This window comes from Melopsittacus undulatus, chromosome 6 (genome assembly GCF_012275295.1).
Source record: "Melopsittacus undulatus isolate bMelUnd1 chromosome 6, bMelUnd1.mat.Z, whole genome shotgun sequence".
Lineage (NCBI taxonomy): Eukaryota > Metazoa > Chordata > Aves > Psittaciformes > Psittaculidae > Melopsittacus > Melopsittacus undulatus.
The window spans coordinates 3,415,173-3,433,345 of NC_047532.1; the positions used below are offsets into that span (position 1 = coordinate 3,415,173).

Consider the following 18,173-nt stretch of genomic DNA (forward strand, 5'->3'; position numbering starts at 1 on the left):
TATGGTCTTGGAAACCCTCCAAAGTTTGTAACTTGAATAGCTAGTTATGCTTAGAAAGAATTAGGGTAGGGAGTTTCTGATACGCAGGGACATTTAGTGACATTTAGGAGCAAGCAAAGGGCACTACATCTTAGAAACATGCATAAATTTGTTCAGAGGCAATTTATATTCAAAGCTGCCTAAGACCCCAATCCAGAGAAAGAGTTAATGTTCCTTTATGTTCACATTTCATGGCGAAGTGAGCAGATATGTGCTGGACGTAAGTGCTGATCAGACAAGCTCTTGCTAGATTTGCAAAATGAATGGACAGCAGCAATGCTTCCAGTGTTGTACAGACTGAGCAAGATCAGGGAGCGCACTGAAAAACATGGACAATGACTTAATATTGTATTAGAGAGACTGCTCCCCAGTCGCTCTAATATAATGCACAACCTAGCAAGATTATACATAACCAGCTTTCACTTTAAACAGCTGTAGCTTTTGTCCTACACATCAGAGAAGCTTTTCACTCACATTCAATAACTTAAAAAACATTGAGGTTTGTACATGTTTCTTCAAGTCATACAACTGTTAAACACACAGGCAGTCAGCACTTTAACACCAAGAAACTGGATTGTCCTCTGCAAAGTAAGAGCAGGCTTTCTTCTGCTTTCTGTCGGTGAACTGTTCTCGTAGTGGTTTCTACTTCTGGATGTGAGATTCCATGTGTGTAGTTACACCTAAGATGGAAAGGAAGGCTAGATCTACAGCCTGCAGAAGAGGATGCTTTACATAGCCAGCACACCCATAACACTGTGGTCCAAGGCCCCATTAATCTACTTTTTTCTACATAAACCTAGAGTAGCATCACTGAAGTCAGCCAAATGACTACTTAATGCTAGCAACTGGTTTTCAGCAGTGTAAAGAACAGACCTCCCACTAAGATCAACCAGGGGAAACTCTGGCATTTCTCTGCTATTTCGGATAATTCTCTATATGAGAAGTGCTGGAATGCAGAACCAGAGTGAAATAAAGATCCAATATACACCAATATTTCATTAATCACCATTTTGTACTTCTACAACTGATACTTCCCCACTTCAAACTCTCCTGTCATATACTCAGTAATTCTGTGAGCTCTTAAGCTTTAATTTGGAAAGCTGAAGCAAACTTTCCTTAAGGCCCCATTAAACCCCAGGTGTTCTGAGTCTTCCCAATACAACTATACTATGAGGTGCAAAGTAAACAGTCTAGTCCATGTATAAATATTTAATAAGACACTTGAGTCTGGAGCAAAATGGAGCTAACTCAGTGTTCCCTATTTATAACGTAAACAGATTAGTTGCATGACACACTGTTAGTACAAACTTTGCTTGACTATAAACATTTGCTGATGTATTTCACCAATAACGTAATGTATAGGAGCAGAGGAAGGATTTACTCTGAAGAGAGCATGTGGATAAGGTCCAATTTTGCAACCTCCTCTCACCTTTTCCTGAAGGTTGAGACAAGTTTCCTGTACAACATGTTCCTTTCTATTGGCAAGGAGGAAAACGACTCCAGATAAAAATCAATAGGAGACACCAGGAGAAGATGCTGTTGGGTGTCATGTATCCCTACACAAATCAGATGCCACCACACTCATGATTCCTCTGCTTGCTGAAGGACTCACTCACCAGCCCCTTCAAACAAGGACCAACAAGTCAGATTTCTTAGAACTGAACAACTTCAGACACGATCACTAAATGTGTTCTGAAGACCTAAGCCTGCAATGCCCTGGTTGCCCCCAGCTTTTGCTCATGACAGCAAGGCTGTCAATAGTATTCCTGGACTTGGGGTCTGATAGCAACAACTAACACTGAAGATGACACAAGCAGCATCAGGAAAAGCAGGACATTTTACCTTCCTTCTCGCACAGTCTCCGCTGTCTATGTATTTATGTTGTAAGCTTGAATGTCTCCCTACAGCTCTTCTTACTGTTTGCAATGCTGAGAACTCACATACTCACGTACCTAAGAGACTCTCACTGCCGACTTCTGTTGAGGGGATAGAAAAGCAGCTACAAATCCCATGGAACAGTAAGTCTCATAACTCTCCTGTTCCCAGTTTACTTTAAATCTGTTCTCAGACCAGCATTTCCACACGTAAAATAAGTATGTGAGGAATGATTTAAACTCCTTGTGGAAGTGAATCAACTTATATTTAACATCCCAGAGGACTATTTTAAGTAATACGAAGTAGGACAGACAGAAAGTAAATTATTTACATTACCATGTATCTTGAATAGCCTTAGTTAGCCTCCTTGGGATGGTCATTTGCCATTCAAAAACCAGTTTTTCACTGTATGTGCCCATGACTCAACTTACTTTCTAAAGTCAGGCCAGAAACATAAAATATAGACTTATCAGGAAGTGCAACTCCCCTTTTATTTATAGAATTTCCATCCTCAAACAGGATCAGGCTCTTCCCTGTGCTAAACTCCATCCATGTGCTCTGCCATTTCAAGTGGCAAACATATAGACAGATGAACATTGTAGTTCGAGTGTAGATCTGACTCCAAGTTGAAGTCCACACATAGCTGGCACACAGGCAGGTTGAAGCGCATGTCTGCTTTGCTGTAGGCTTTAGATAAGTTTGGGTATACCATCAAAGGAAAATAACACTGATTCTCATGCAGCTTGTAAGGACAGGTCCAAGATCCCAGCCTGAACCATAAAACTCAGCATTCCTTGCTGTTACATAGCATAACTGGTGTGGGAAGTAGAAGCAAGAAGTTAGAGAAGAGAGTCAGAGCAGCCCTGTGGAGAAGAACTTGGGTCAATGGGAAACTTCAGTGTGCACTCACAGCCCAGAAAGCCATCCATATCCTGCGCTGCATCAAAAGGAGCGTGACCAGCAGGTCGAAGGAGGTGATCCTGCCCCTCTACTCTGCTCACTTGGAGCATTGTGTGCAGTTCTGGTGTCCTCAACATCAAAAGGACATGGAACTGTTGGAACAAGTCCAGAGGAGGCCACGAGGATGATCAGGGGCTGAAGCAGCTCCCATATGAAGACAGACTGAGAAAGCTGGGGCTGTTCAGCCTGGAGAAGAGAAGGCTGCGTGGAGACCTCATAGCAGCTTCCAGTATCTGAAGGGGGATATAGGGATGCTGGGGAGGGACTGTAGTGATAAGACAAGGGGTAATGGGCTCAAACTTAAACAGGGGAAGTTTAGATTGGATATAAGGAAGAAGTTCTTTACTGTGAGGGTGGTGAGGCACTGGAAAAGACTGCCCAAGGAAGTTGTGAATGCTCCATCCCTGGCAGTTGGAGCTCCATCAAGGCCAGGTTGGACAGAGCCTTGGGTGCCATGGTTTAGTGTGAGGTGTCCCTGCCCATGGCAGGGGAGTTGGAACTGGATGATCTTAAGGCCCTTTCCAACCCGAACTATTCTATGATTCTATGAAGCAGTTGAAGGCCCTTTCTTGCATGAAATGAGCACTGATGGGACTTAAGAGCTACCTGTACTCCTGATGTCCTTATAGGTGTGCCAAGTCACACACCACTGCCTTACGTCGTCTCTGACCTACGCTCCTGAAGACAATCCAGACAGCCCTAGGATAAACAGCTGAGACAGCAATAAACGGAAATGGAACAGTCACAGAAACATGAAACAACTTCTCCAGGGGAACCTCTACCACAGTTATTTGTTTCCATGTCCAGTTAAACCAGCGGAAACCTAATTAAGTGCAGGATTATCTAACAAGGATTTTTTTAATGAAAACACTCCCACTGCAATTTCCCTTGTGCCAAGAGATGCATTTACTGAAAAAGTGTAAGATGGAAGAAATTCAATGTGTGTAAGCTGCATTTTCCTCTGCAGGTCTTTGAACACTGAAATACCACTGAACCAAACACAACAAGCACTACAATTGCTCAGAAGTCATTAAGACATTTTACCCAATGAACATAAAAATCCCAAACCCATTTTGCAAGGGCAATGAAACCACTTTTAAGTGCTTCTCCTGATGTGGCACTGGAAGCCGTGGCAGAATTGTGCTGCTCAAAGAGGAGGTCTGGAAAAGATCATATAGCTGGAGGTTTCAAAGAAGCCTATTGCACAAGATGGAAGGACTATTCAAGCTTCACCACCCTTAAGGGACACACATAGCCTGTTCTTTTCTCCAGGGCAAACTATACCATGATGACAGGAAAAAAACCCACAATGTTCCCTGTCCCTTCCCATTTGTCCATCTGCTGAAGGGAAAACCTTCACCTCTTTGAAATAAATTAAGCCTTCATTTTGCAAAGGAGATCAGGTTAATAAAAAGACAGTTCTTTCAGCTATAACATCCTGCCAACACTGTGCAGAGCTTTCACACTACTTCTCTTAAGTGTGAAGAAAAATACATTGGATGGTATTTCTCTTGAAACCACTTCCCCCTATGCAAAATTCACATAGAACTGCCCATGTAAATGGTTGGGTGAGCAGTCATTCGTAGAAGCCTGAAAGTAAATCCTGGCTCCCTTACAGCTGATAGGAAATCCCTCAGTCACACCAATGGAGCCCAGCTTTCCTCTTCAGTATAGACTGAAGAGTTCATAATACCGGTAACATCAAATCTAAAGACATGTAAATGTGGCACCCCTGACATATGTTTGTGAAAGAAGAAACCAATGCAGAATACAGCAGCTACATCAATGCTGTGAAGGAAATCCTGACTGCTTTCTGTCGCCCAGTGCACAAAATAAAGCCGCTGTAAGCAGAACTATTATTCACCCAAATGTTCTCAGGAGTTAATGCACATTCCGGCTGATAAAAAAGAAGGCAATGGTTAGAATAGATTAGTTCAGGTTTTAGTCCTGATGTTAGAAAAACAGGAGAAGTTCTATTACTTCACCGCTCTGGAAAAAGTCCGGAGATAACATTTATGTCATCTATTGTTTCAAGAGAAAACAGTAAATCTTAGGAAAACTCCTTTTAATGTCCCAGGAACACTGCTCCGAGCCTACCAGGAACCACTGGGTGTCCCACTGCTAGTTTTGTAATGCTTTTGGATTTACAGCTCAAGTGCAGCTGGAGTGAGGCAGGCAATGACCACCTGCTGCCTAGATTTTGCATGCAGACCTTATTTATTTATATAGAATCTGCTGTGAGACAAGCTGGGCTCCATTTCCACTGCTAAGGAGATTCCAAAGGTTGATAGCCTCCCAAAACATTTTGTACCGTTAGGAAGACATGTCCTAATTAAAATGAGGCAAGAACAACCTCTTCTGCTGTCTCCTCTTTCACACGTGTCTGAGTTTGACATTCCATAAGAATTAACTATCTTTGGAGGTCTTACTAAGTACAGAATTCTAGCTTTTTGGTGGTTTATTTCAAAATAGTTTCTATTAATTCACCTACTTTCCTGAAAAATAAAGTTGAACAATGAACAGATTTCTTAGCTAACACTTGAAGAAACATATAACTAAAGTAATTCTCACAGAGTGCTCTGAAGCACCAACTGTCTCCAACTGTATGTTTGCAACTGCCCTGCACTGCAGGACCTTCCCCTCTCTCAGCTGGGATTCTCAGTCATTAGTCATCATCATAAAAGAAATGCCACAGCATCATCATGGAGGTATTCGGAATGGCCAACACGGTCAGCATCAAGAGAAATCAAGCTGTACAAAGAAGAAACAAGATCTGCTTAAAAAATTGCTAGAAAATGCCCATTATTCACGTGGGAATATCCTGATATACATTCCAGCTGTTCACAAAGTGTGATTTGTGATGACAGGGTAAGCAATGCTCAATATATTTGTGGAACTACATTAAAGAGTGTTTCTAATGAGAAGATTCCCGATAAGCGTGCACTGTGATTCACAGGAAGGGCTGAGGGTGAGCACCACTCCAGATAATGGAGCCAATACACTGCACATCACCCAGGAAGTATCTGCCAAAGTATACAAGCTATAACTTCTGCTTGTTAAGTGTGATGACATTGCTCATCAATCCAAACCTGCCATCACTGCAGTTAAGGGCTCAAGTCACAAATAATAATTCATTATAACCAAAATACTCACTTTACTGAACAGGATTATTCATGAATCCTGTGACCACAGAGGGACAGGACATCCAGATCCAAGACACTTCTTGTTTCTATGACCAACATTCATTATGTCAACCACAGCTTACAGTCTGACCATATGCTATCTACAGTGACTTTGTCTTACAGAGCATGCACTCTGCGTGCATGTCTTAAGAACTTACAGTTCTTCCACACCAAGATCTATCTCTAGTGTAGCACTTTGCAGCAAACACAGCTAGGGCAGTATCTTGACTGATGCATTTGTTGTTCTTTTTGCATGTTTAGAAACTTTGATTGTGTTTTGGGAACCTGACAGGAAATGGAAATACCCACAGAGGCAGATGTTGCTGGTCTGGCAAGAGAGATATGAGCAGAACAAACATTGTGTTAAAGCAGGTTTGCTGCCGTGCTAATGCAGAGCCCAGCTTTGGGAGCAGAGGGACAGAACACAGCTCAACTGAACAGTAGAACAAGTTCTGCTTTACAGATCCAAGCAGAACACTGTGGATGTGAACACAAGTCTAAGCTCTGTCTTGAAAGGTAACAACTTCATAGAACATTGGAAAACTTGGGCAGAACTGCATCACCCTTAGTGCTATCACTAGGTACTAAAAAATGCTTCACTTGCTGTACATGAAGAATTCAGCTCAATCTGAGGCATTTAGAGCTTTCTTTGATCAGTTAAAAAGAAGCATGAGAAGCTTTAACAGGCAACCAGAGATTTCTTAATAGCCCTTCAGAAGTTGTGCATCGTTTGTGCTGTATTTACTATGGATTAAAACCAGACATTTTCAAATTACTTGGACTTTTTATTAGTTTTAGCAACATTCTGCTGTTTTTTAAAGAAAGACCAAAAAAGTCTTTCAAAAATCACCCATGAATAATAATGACATTTGTATCTAGGCTCCTTTTCAGAGTATTAAAACATTCCTTTTTCCAAAAGCAGTAACTGGATGAGATAGCTGGTACAACTCACGCATCCTATTCCTGATGTAAGTCACACCTTTCCTCCAAGTTTTTTAAGTTGGCAGTTCCACAGTTGGCCAAAGAATATGAAATATGTCACCCTTAAAAACAGCTTAACATCAGGTAGTTGTGAAAATACGCTTGTTCTATATAACAGATTAATGAATTATTTGACAGCAACAGCTAAATTGTCTTTAATCGACAGCTTAAAAGCAGGAGAGTAGCAAATACCTGAGTTTTTCCTCCTGTTTTTGCAGAATTAGGCCAAGGGAAAGGCTGATACTCTTCTTTCTTCATCTCATTTTACTGGCATCTCTTCCTCCACACTTTATGTCCTGGTTTCAGATTAAACCATGAAGCTTAAACCTGGGAGTCTTTCATACAGGATCTTTTAGAAACTGCTGTGTTGCACTCTCATTCCTATATACAAGCTCAGAATAGACCATTCCTGCCCACTGTTCCTTCATCTTTCTTAAGGATTATGTGCTCCATCATTTTGCAGCTTTTTTTATACAATTCAGGCTTATATCCAGATTCTCAGACAGACTGTTCTGTATTTATCAGAATTCACCTGTATTTATTATCATGCTATTCCTTAGTTTCTCATTCCCACTATGTTCTGGTATTAGCATTAACCTACAATTACTTCACAAGTCTTAACTCTTTTTTGCTGTAAGTATACATATCGTTTTCTCTTCTGGAGCAGGGAAACCACCTCTAAATAGCTTTTCTATCTCACTCACCAGCTGAGAAATGTCATGATGTTCTCCTCTCTTCTGAAATCTATGATTTTATATTGGGAAAAGCTGCCATTCACACACATTTTTCCAAAGAAACAGGGATTCACAGCTAGCCTGGGGGACTCATGCATTTGGCTTTACTTCCAACTAATTGGCACTACAGCCTCTTTTACCACTACAAACACAGCTTTGCCTGGTTAACCATCTCCATTGTGTGCTCCATCTGGCTGCAGGCTCCATGACTGGCGTACTTCCTGCCTATCTGTTGCCTAATTAAGTTTGCTTTGTAGTAATCCCTGCTGTCGGCTGTTTTCCTGGCTCATGGATTGGCTCCTAACCTGACCGTTGCCCAAATCTCTTAGAACTGGGTCTTGCTCACAGACTGGTTCTGGGATCCTTCTGTGATGAGGAGATCACACTGAAAGATCTCTGCTATACCTTTCACTTATTGCCAAAGGAAACTCTTTCAAAAAGAATCTTGTTTCTTCAAAGGACACCTCTTCTAATTTTAAGAAGCTTTAAAAAATAGTAAGTACCAGGAATATTCTGAAACATTCACACTAAATTAGAAGATAGGCAAGTTTGGGGATGGGGTGAGATAAGGGAGGTATAAAGAAAAGGAGATACTAAAGAGAACTTAACCTGAAGAAAAAGGCTACTAAGAGATGTCTAAGTGGCAAATCCCATACACAAATGATACTGAATACGATGAAAGAAAATGCCAATTTGGTCATTTCAAGGCAGGATATAAGTTAACCCTTCTTCTTTTAGGGGTTGGAACTAGATGATCATAAGGTCCTTTCCAACCCTAACTATTCTATGATTCTCTGTTAACTGCTTGGAGAGGAGGCAAAGTCTTGTGCCATTTCTCAGATGTAAGAGGTCATTAATCATCTCTTTTCAACTGAGACATCACTGCAGGAATCATTAGGAAAAAATCCTGCAGCTTTTAAGCAGCAAAAGCCCAACTAGACTGAGCTTAATACATTCCAAAGACTCCCATTAGCATTTGATTTTCCTGTCCTGGATAGGACACCAGAGAGTTTCTCTTCCGACAGGAATTCCTCGTTGTCTTTCTGACTACAAGGTGAAGTGGCTGTTAGAAAACATGTTAAGAACATTTACAACTCTTCACCTACTGTGAATAAGCAAATGAACAAAAAAACCCCAAATTGTGGTGGTAGCTCTGCTCTAAGGAGTTTTATGGTAAACAAAACATCACAGATTCATCAACCACTTCCTTCTATAGCCAAGAAAGACATAATTTTTATACAGAAAAGATTGGATATGGGGATGTTTTTACTCTCCAGTATTTAGGAAACAGGGGAGGTTACTTGGAAACTCTTGTTGAACTCTGGTTTGTCCATACGGATCAAATCTGTAGCACAAGTTGTCATATTGGGTCTTGGAGAAAGTGCCACAGATACAAAGCTAGAACAGAAGGCCAGTTGTGGCAAGGCTCCAAAGAGGAAGGGAAAAGATTAGTCTGGTTCTGTCTTCCCATCTGTCTACACACTTAAAATGAAATCAATGGGAGTGATGGCATTGGCTTCAAGTGCTTTACTCACCCAGATTGCCTGTGGTAGCTGTGACAACTTATATAAACAAGAAATAATAAAGTATCTATTCCCAGGGCAACATGCCTGTGCTCTCAGCTCACAATGCCAGCATCAGAACAGAGAGAAGAATGGTTTACTATGTCTTCAGATGAGGAGGACATATCACAACACACAGCAGAGCACCGACCACCACCAGCTGACCAAACAACTTTCAGTAGTCACCTCAGTTTAAACCCATGCCAGTAACTTCTCACATTTGAGAAACTCTATTTGAGAAAACCAGAGACTTTTCAGACTAGAGAGGAGAAACAGAACACACATGTACTTGGTATAGTGAGACTACATAGCTACTTCCCAAGCTAAGGCAACTCACAGCATTATAGGATGCAGCAGGGAGCTTTTAGAATGCTCCATTTGCTCCCAAAATGCTGGAAAGACTTCAAAATCCTGGGTTACAATTCACATGAAGCACAATTATTTGAACAGTGACAGATATTTCTTTGCTTGGCTTTTCGAAGACATCTGGAAGTGCTCTATAAAGCACAGGCTGAGGACCCATGTTCTGGACGATTTCAAAAGTAAACACAGGTTCCCACTGCAATTACAGAATATGCTGCTTTTGCAGGCAGATTTAGAAACAGATTTAGTTTCAGGTCACAGAGTCCCCTCAACCACCCTGGTGATACAGCAATGCTATGGTTTTGGTTAGTTATGAAAGCTGTGGAAGCCTTCTTAATGGGGTATGTTTCCTAGAATATATTTAGACTCATTTAGTGCACATGTCCTTTTGGCCAAACTGCAAAAGAAAGCATGGAAACATGATTTGGTACCAGATACTCCTGCTTAAGTAGTTGTTTACCATTACTGCATTCTATGACATCTGTAAGATGGGTGCCTGTCCCCTCGAGAAGTCTTCACAAATGTACTTGAGATTATGAGAGATGAGGCAAGACTGTACGTATGAAGAGGTTTGGTCTGACACCCATTGCATAAGGGATACTTTCAAATGCAATGAGATCTATTTAAGTTGTTTTAGTCAGTATATGGTGTGGTTCCCATCAGAGGGCTAGCCTCAACGTACTTAGGTTGGGTCAGGAGGACATGTACAATAATTGCTTAATGCCTCATTTGGCAAAGTGAGTTTTATTACTCCAATAAAAATAATCTTGGCAGTTGATAATAAAAGCAGCTGGCACATAAGTTGTTTGACTTTGCTATTACCTCATCTTCTCTCAAAATATTGCCAGAACTTCATGACAGCAAACAGATGGTCAACATTTTTCAATGTTACAGATAATCCTCTTCCAAATCAAATGATGGCACTTTATTTAACCTGAAGAGGGTTTGAACAAAAATCAGGCATCGTTTACATATATTCTATGCATGGTATTTACTGAGGGTGAAAGTACTGTAATATTGTCAAAACTGCAACACATCAAAATACTTCAAAAGAAAGTATAGCTCTTACATATTTTACATATGTACATATGTACATTTACAGCCCTTACATATGTACATTTATAGCCCTTACATTTGGAGGAGAGGGGTCTGGTTGCTGGCTGACTGCTAGTGCTCAGAAGCCTTGGTAGACAGCAGCCGACCTGCCTTGCTAAGCTGCTGTGCACATTCAGCTACCCTGTAGTCAGTCCACCTGAGTGTTCAACCTAAGATAGCTCTCAATCTGCTGGATAGAAAGAAGGATGAGGAAAGGAGAGACATCGGACAGGCTGATGGAGTGTCATGAAGTAGATACATACAGAAGTCCAAGACCTTTCATCAGGAAATCCCTAAACTGTTCCAATTAGTGTTGAACCAGCCAAAGCAGAATTCAGCATACATTAAGAAATACAAGTGGTAATTATTACAATTCAATTGCAAAGAAATAACAACTGATCTTCAACTAATTATCACAAGAGAGACACTTTGTACACCCGGTATTAAGTTGAGGGGATTAGTTCTGGACAAAAGTTAATCTAAGATCTCTTGCCAATGCGACATTAGTTTATGCTAGAGAGCAATTAGTTTAAATCACCCAAAGTTCTGACCTCAGGTTACGCTGTTCACTGTATGGATGTTGGGGATGTATATTTTTAGCTTGCTTGATCTGCAGTAATTCTATCAAAAACTCTTTGATTTCCCATAGATAATCTACACTCCACTTACTATCATCATTTTAACTTCAAAGAAAGCCTGTGGACTCTCACGTATCTCTGTCTACACTGGCCTTGAATTCAGATAGCTACTGCATTTTGGGGTATAACATCTCAATCTTACTTAATCCCTCCTACTTACTGTGCTTTACTTCACACTGCAGTGTAGTTTTGGAGTGCAAGAATAAGATTTATTTTGATTGAGACTAGGCCAAGAGATGGGCTCCACCTGATGCACTCCAATGGTGCTTCACTTCATAGGACCAGATTCAATTTACTTTCAGTGTCCATCATGTTCTCAAACCAACTGCCTTATTCTACAGATATACTCCTTTCCAGCCATACCAGTTGCTAGAAACGGCCTCTGTGTGGAAAGAGGTTCTGTAATGCCATTAGTAGTTTTCTAACTGATCATATCATCATGTTTTAAACAGGCTTTAAAGTAGTGTCCTGGCTTCCACTGGGACAGAGTTAATTTTCTTCCTAGCAGCTAGTACAGAGCTGTGGTTTGGATTTCGTGTGAGAACAATTCTGATAACACTGATGTTTTGGTTGTTGCTCAGTTCTGTTTACTCTAAATCAAGAACTTTTTAGTTTCTCATGTTCTGCCAGTGACCAGGTGCACAACAAGCTGAGAGGAAACACAGCCAAAGGAGTATTCCACACTACAGGGATGTCATCCGCAGCATATGTACTGAGGGTAGTTGGCTGGGAGCTGCAGATCACTGCTCAGGGATGGGTGGTGAGCAATTGTATAGAACTTTACTTCTGTTTCCTTAATTTTATTCCTCTTTCTGTGTTGTTTTTTTCTCTTCTCCTACCATTCTTATTTCTATTATTATTATACTTCAATTATTAAACTGCTCTTATGTCAACCCATGAGGGTTTACCATTTTCCAGTTCTCCTCCCCATCCCACCCAGGGAAGGAGGGTGGATGAGCAAGAACACATGATGCATAAAAATGTATACATTATTTGTATACATTAAATGTATACATTATTTGTAGACATTAAATGTATACCTTATTTGTATACATTAAATGTATACATTATTTGACACGATCACAGGAAAAAACAAAATAGAACTGGTAACATCAAATTCTCCCAATTTACAGCAATGCTAAACTGTCAAAGCTGCCTGGGACACAGTCTCTGCTGAGTGATTTGTGAAGCCTTGGAAACAATTCCTACATTTTTTTTCCTTTAAACCCCTTTTTTTGGTGGGGGAGGTGAGAACAGGACTTAGGATGAAAAAAATGAAAGATTAGCATCAGCTGAAGAGCTCCAGCACATGTTGAGCAAAGATTAAAACAATCCCTAATATTGTTATAAATTCCAAGATAAGCGAACAGGCATCAGGAGAGGCTATACATGCAGCAAGGACTGTGTCTGCTAGTTTATCTTTGGGAGTGTTTGAAAGTAGATGACAGGATATAAAAACAAGAAAGCCCACGCTATCATAAACAAATGCAAAATGAGCTGCAGAGATGAAATGGTGCAGGCTGTCTACGAGTTTCTTGAAACCCTCAAATAGGGAAAGTGCCCTCCTGATCACTGCTAACTTATCTGCAGTGCATTTCTCAGCCAAATAGCCCTCAATACAGCAAGAAATGTCCAAAGGGAGTTATCCCTGCCCATAAACTATGGATCAGATTGAGAAAGGAAATAGAAAACCAATTTCTTTTTAAAGCACAAAAATTTCTTCTGACAGTCCCAAAAATATTCTACCAGTAGGTCACTCACCTGCACTGGAACTATATATATTAGACATTCAGCCCTTCACTAGATGGAGACTGGCATCAGAATCCACATTCTTACATTGTAAGAATCCTCATTTACATTATGATTTATTAGAGTTGCTTTTTCCACCTTTCCTTTTGTCCTTCATAGTTTAATGTTAACAGTTTTCTCTACCCATCAAGTGTTGTTCTGAGAGAGGATTGTATGCCAGATTCGTATGCAAGAAGTGGGCTCAGTAAGGGTAAGTCTGTGTTCAGACTGTCTCCCTCCCCCAGAAAATTGCATCAGGGTACATTTGGGTACCTCCATTCTTATAGCAGACTTCCTTTTAAAATTGCCTTGTCATGCTAGCTTGATAGGTGGTATTCCAGCTGTTTATATGCCCTACAGAGTTTATATGACCCACAGATTCACCTGGAGACTCCAGCTGGAGGCAGGGGCTCTCATGTTATCTGTGGTGCTACTTGGCATTTTCTTTGCACAGCATTATGTCAGATTTCATGTTAAAGTTGGTGTAAGTTCTAACAATGCAGTTTTGGGGAACTGAACAACCATATCCAAAATTCAGATTTAAACTGGCCAAAAACAGTTCAGTGGACTACTCCTGCTGTTACATTTACTCTTAAACTGTTGTATGACATGTAAGCTTAGCAAGACATCTTGTGCACTTGAGCAGTAAAAGCCACAAACTCAGGTTAATCTTTTCACCTGACCTCTAAGAAAACCTCCAAAAAGGTCCTAGCTGGAATCTATCAGTGAAGGTAATGCTTCCCCAGTAAGGACTGGACTGCTGCACAAATCACTGGACTGTTATCCAGGAATCTTTACAAGGTAAGAACTGATAATGGCAGAATGGCTGCAGTGTGGCCCAGGAGTTTTGCCATTGTCCTGGGTTCAGCAGTAGCAGTCATTTTTCATCTTTCTCAGTAGCTGGTGCAGTGCTGTGGTTGACTTTCAGCCTGGGAACAGCGCTGATAACACCAAAGTTTTTAGTTACTGCTCAGTAATGTTTAGTCTGACCAAGGACTTTCTGGGTCTCATGCTCTGCCAGGGAGAAGTGGAAGCCAGGAGGAAGCAGAGACAGGACACCTGACCCAAATTGACCAAAGAGGTATTCCATACCACAACATGTCATGCCCACTATATAAACTGGGGGCAGTTACTTGGATGGGCTAGATCACTGCTCAGTCAGGCTGGGTATCGGTCGGTGGGTGGTGAGTGGTTGTATTCTCTTCCCTTGTTATTTCCCTTATCATCATTATTATTGGTGGCAGCAGCAGTGGTTTGTGTTATACCTTAGTTACTGGACTGCTCTTATCTCAACCCATGGGAGTTGCATTCTTTCTGTTTTCCTCCCCATCCCTCCAGGAGCTGGAGGGAGGAAGGGGAGGGAGCGATGGAGAGACTGCATGGCTGAATTGACTGACTGAGTTTAAACCATGACAGCCATCCAATTACATAGAGCCAGGCTTCTCATTAACTTCTCATTACATACGAGGACCTGTTCTGAGTCACTGGCTACGATGAAGGATGCTTCTATAACAGATTTTTTTACTCTTCATGTTTTTCTGCCTAAATTCACTTTTTGAAGTGTCTGGTCAAAACCAAACTCATCACAGCTTGATGTGATCAGAAGTGCACTCAGGGAGGAGGACATTTAAGGACAATGCCTATATTCTTTTCATTGAGCTGTCAGCTTATTGTCATTTTCCTTGTGCTTTTTTCCTTTCATTTAAAAGGAAAGCTTAGCTTCATTGTCATCTGGTTAATTGCGCAAAATTGACAGCTGGAATATTCTTTTAAAGTATGGATTCAGGGCATTGGCAAAGTCCCCTTTCCTATTTGCCTGCGCTGAACTTAAAGGTTTTGTAGCAATGGAGGAGAAGCTAGGCAGGAAGCCAAGGAATTAGCCTCAGGCTGTACAGTCTCCTCCAAGAAACAAGCTGTGCTAGAGGGTACCTAATCACACCATCTCCTATCCCAGTTCAGCCAGTCACCTCCTTATCCTCTGGCATGGCAGGACTCCAGTTGCGGCTTGCAGATGTCCAAGAAGGTGTCAGCAGGGCTCAGTATGCTTGATGGAAGCAGTGTTGTAAAAGGGAAAGATTACCACTTCTAGAAGATAGTTTACTCCACAGTCAGGTCTCAGTAGGATGGAACACGAGTTTGGAGAACTGAAAATGCCTACCAATACAGGTCACGTAAGAAACAAGCTAAAAGCCAAATGAGTTCTCAGATCAGCAATAAAAACAGCCCAAAATCTTTGTGACATCTTAACAAAAGAGATGCCAAGAGCTCAAACTGCAAGGTCAACAGTGTTGTGGCCAGTTCAAACAATCAAGTTGAAGCCCGGGAATCTAAAGAGACAGAAGAATGATGCTCATTGCCATCTAAAGGTCAAAGCATTTACAGGATACTGCATGCCAGAACCAAATGAGGTCTGTCCCTTACTGTACCTAATCACAAAAGGTGTTGAGCAGTTGGCTCTTGTTCATATTCTAAGTTACATTGAGAACTTCCTTGCAAAGTTCTTCCGCTTATCTGTTGAGACAAGTTTTCACTCTGCCACATAATCAGTTGAAATAACTTTTATACTTCCAAAGCAAACACATCATCAGTTATCAATTAAGAATTCACACTCAAGTCTGCCTGCAATTAAAGAAACACTTAAGCCCATGCTGACAATCATTTCTGAATAGCAACATTTTACTAAGTTTGGTCCTAGAAACTGATGCCTTAAATTCAGCCACATAGTGACATTGAAACACACAGGGAAAAATAATCAGGATTGCTTGTGTTTAAATAAGATTTAATTTCTTTTGTTTTGCCCTTAGAGGATGATTTTTCAATGATTTCACCCAAAATCACTGCTTTATTAAACAAGACAATTAGTGTATTCCCCTTCTCCTCAAGTCCTTCCAAGTTAATTCTTCAAGCACCTCCAATGCACCTCCTTTCATCTCCATAGAACTTAAACCCGTAAGATTCAACTTGATAACTGTTAAAATACTTTAGAGACCTTAAAAGCAAAAAATAAGTACATGGTATCTGGACCAAAATTAACATTGTAATTGAAGGCAGAGTCACATCAGCAGCTCTGCATTACCCTAAGATAGGAAATAGCCAGCTGCATTTAGCTAAAATGTTTATAACCTTCTCATAAAATCCAAATAAATCCAAGATTTTCACAGAAAACTTACTTAAACATTTGGTTTCTTCCAATGCAGACTTCAGAGAGCAGCTTTAGCTAAACAAAAGACTCTCTCAAAGGGAAAAGCTTAGATCCATTCAGAGTTATTGTTCCTTCACAAACAAATGCTGAAGTCAAAAACAGTCCCACAAACAAAGGACTCGGCAAAATCTGTACTGGAAGCCCATGTTATTTTAATTTGCCTTTTTAATTATTGTAATCTACTTAAAAGCCATCTGACTTCCTTAAGCTAGGGCTCAGATACACAAGGAAATGCAATTCCATTGAAGACTCACTGCAAAGGCAGCAATCTGTACAACTTTAGAGCAGCTTTGGAAACCTTGGCCAGGGACTTTTGAAATGCAGCTGGTCTTCATCATTCCTCCTGCTTCATGAGGTCATTAGATTAAGAATTACACATATTAGCTTAGAGTTTATTTATTTATTTGTAAAAAGGTTGATAAGAGACATAAGGACAAACTGTATCAGTGAAAACACACTTACCCGCGCACCCTTCTCTGGGAAGCATTTGCATCCAGCGCTGCAATCGCGGCCCCCACAGGGCCCACTGTAAGACTTCTTCCCACCCTGTTAAAGAGTAAAAGAGAAGAAAATGCAATGTCATAACTATATGTCAGCTGAAGACCTTGAATTGAAACCTTTTGTTTCAGCACTTTCCACATACATCACATTTGTCATGTGAACTTGCTGCGAAGTAAGTGGCAAAATATATAGTTGCATTTTAGGATCTCTATAATGGGGTCATTTTCAGAAACACCAAACAGACAGAAAGAGTTGGTTTAGAAACCTTTTGAAGACAAGTGAGTTTACACAAGTTGGTGTTATTCTGCAAGGTGATGAGTGCCTTAAGGCTACCAAGCCCCATATAACTAGATCATCAGTACAGTATTAACTAGGATCACAATCAATAACCAGAACTTGTGCCTCAGTCATCCTGCATACTGAACACCTCTACATCAGTGTGAACTACTAAGACAAATGTTAACTTTATGATCCTTGTGCATTTCTAAGAGCAAGAAGCTGCAACCCTGAATGTAAGAATAGAGAAATTCCTGTGGCATGTTAAACTAAGAACAGACGTGCACAGAGGACAGTAGGAAAACACCATGGATTTGGATGTAATCTGACAATACATTCTGAATTTGCTGTACTAGCATTAGTTATTTCAAGGCTATTTACAACATTTATGGAAATCTGAAGTCCCCGTATCATAAACTTAATTCCCAGCTAATACAGAGTGTGCCAGTACATGGAAGTCAGCTACATGAGTTTACTTCAGAGATTTTGACCCACTCCCTCCCACAGTCAACAGGCTGGAAGTCCTGGGATACCAAAACCCCTGCAACACTATGGACAACACTGTAACAGGCTTGGAGAAAAGCTCAATTTAGCACTGTAATTCAGCCACACACCTCTCTAAGGAACCCATTTTACTGCCAAGTGTGCTCAGGAACAGTCCCTAGGGTCTGGAACTCTGAAAGGAATAAACATGTAAGTGCCTCATATCAAGGTGACCAAGCTAATAGCAGAAACAAGTTGAGACTGGAAATGGACATTTCCTTCCTAAAAGCACCCACAGAAAATATTCTAAAAGCCTTTAAAATTCCCTGACATCTGTCATTGAGGAACGTGGAAAATGAAAAGCAATTCAGGCAAGTTCCTCATGTACTTTTGAAGCTCTTTGCATTAGCTCTCTCAAAGTAACTAGTCTGATATCACTCGATGAGAGTTTTCTGCTAAATGTACATAAAAATCCCTTTATGCACCCTGCTGTT

The 18,173-nt window shown here is 40.7% G+C and overlaps 1 protein-coding gene across 2 annotated transcripts in view; it reads right to left on the reverse strand.

Annotated features, from left to right (window-relative positions):
• The window catches only part of COL4A6 (collagen type IV alpha 6 chain), a 116,209-nt gene that overhangs the window by 58,858 nt on the left and 39,178 nt on the right, over nucleotides 1-18,173 (reverse strand). For both annotated transcript variants that reach the window (XM_034063874.1, XM_034063873.1), the window contains exon 2: nucleotides 16,882-16,965. In XM_034063874.1, the coding sequence (XP_033919765.1) occupies nucleotides 16,882-16,965 (84 nt within the window). The remainder of the gene's footprint in view (nucleotides 1-16,881; nucleotides 16,966-18,173) is intronic.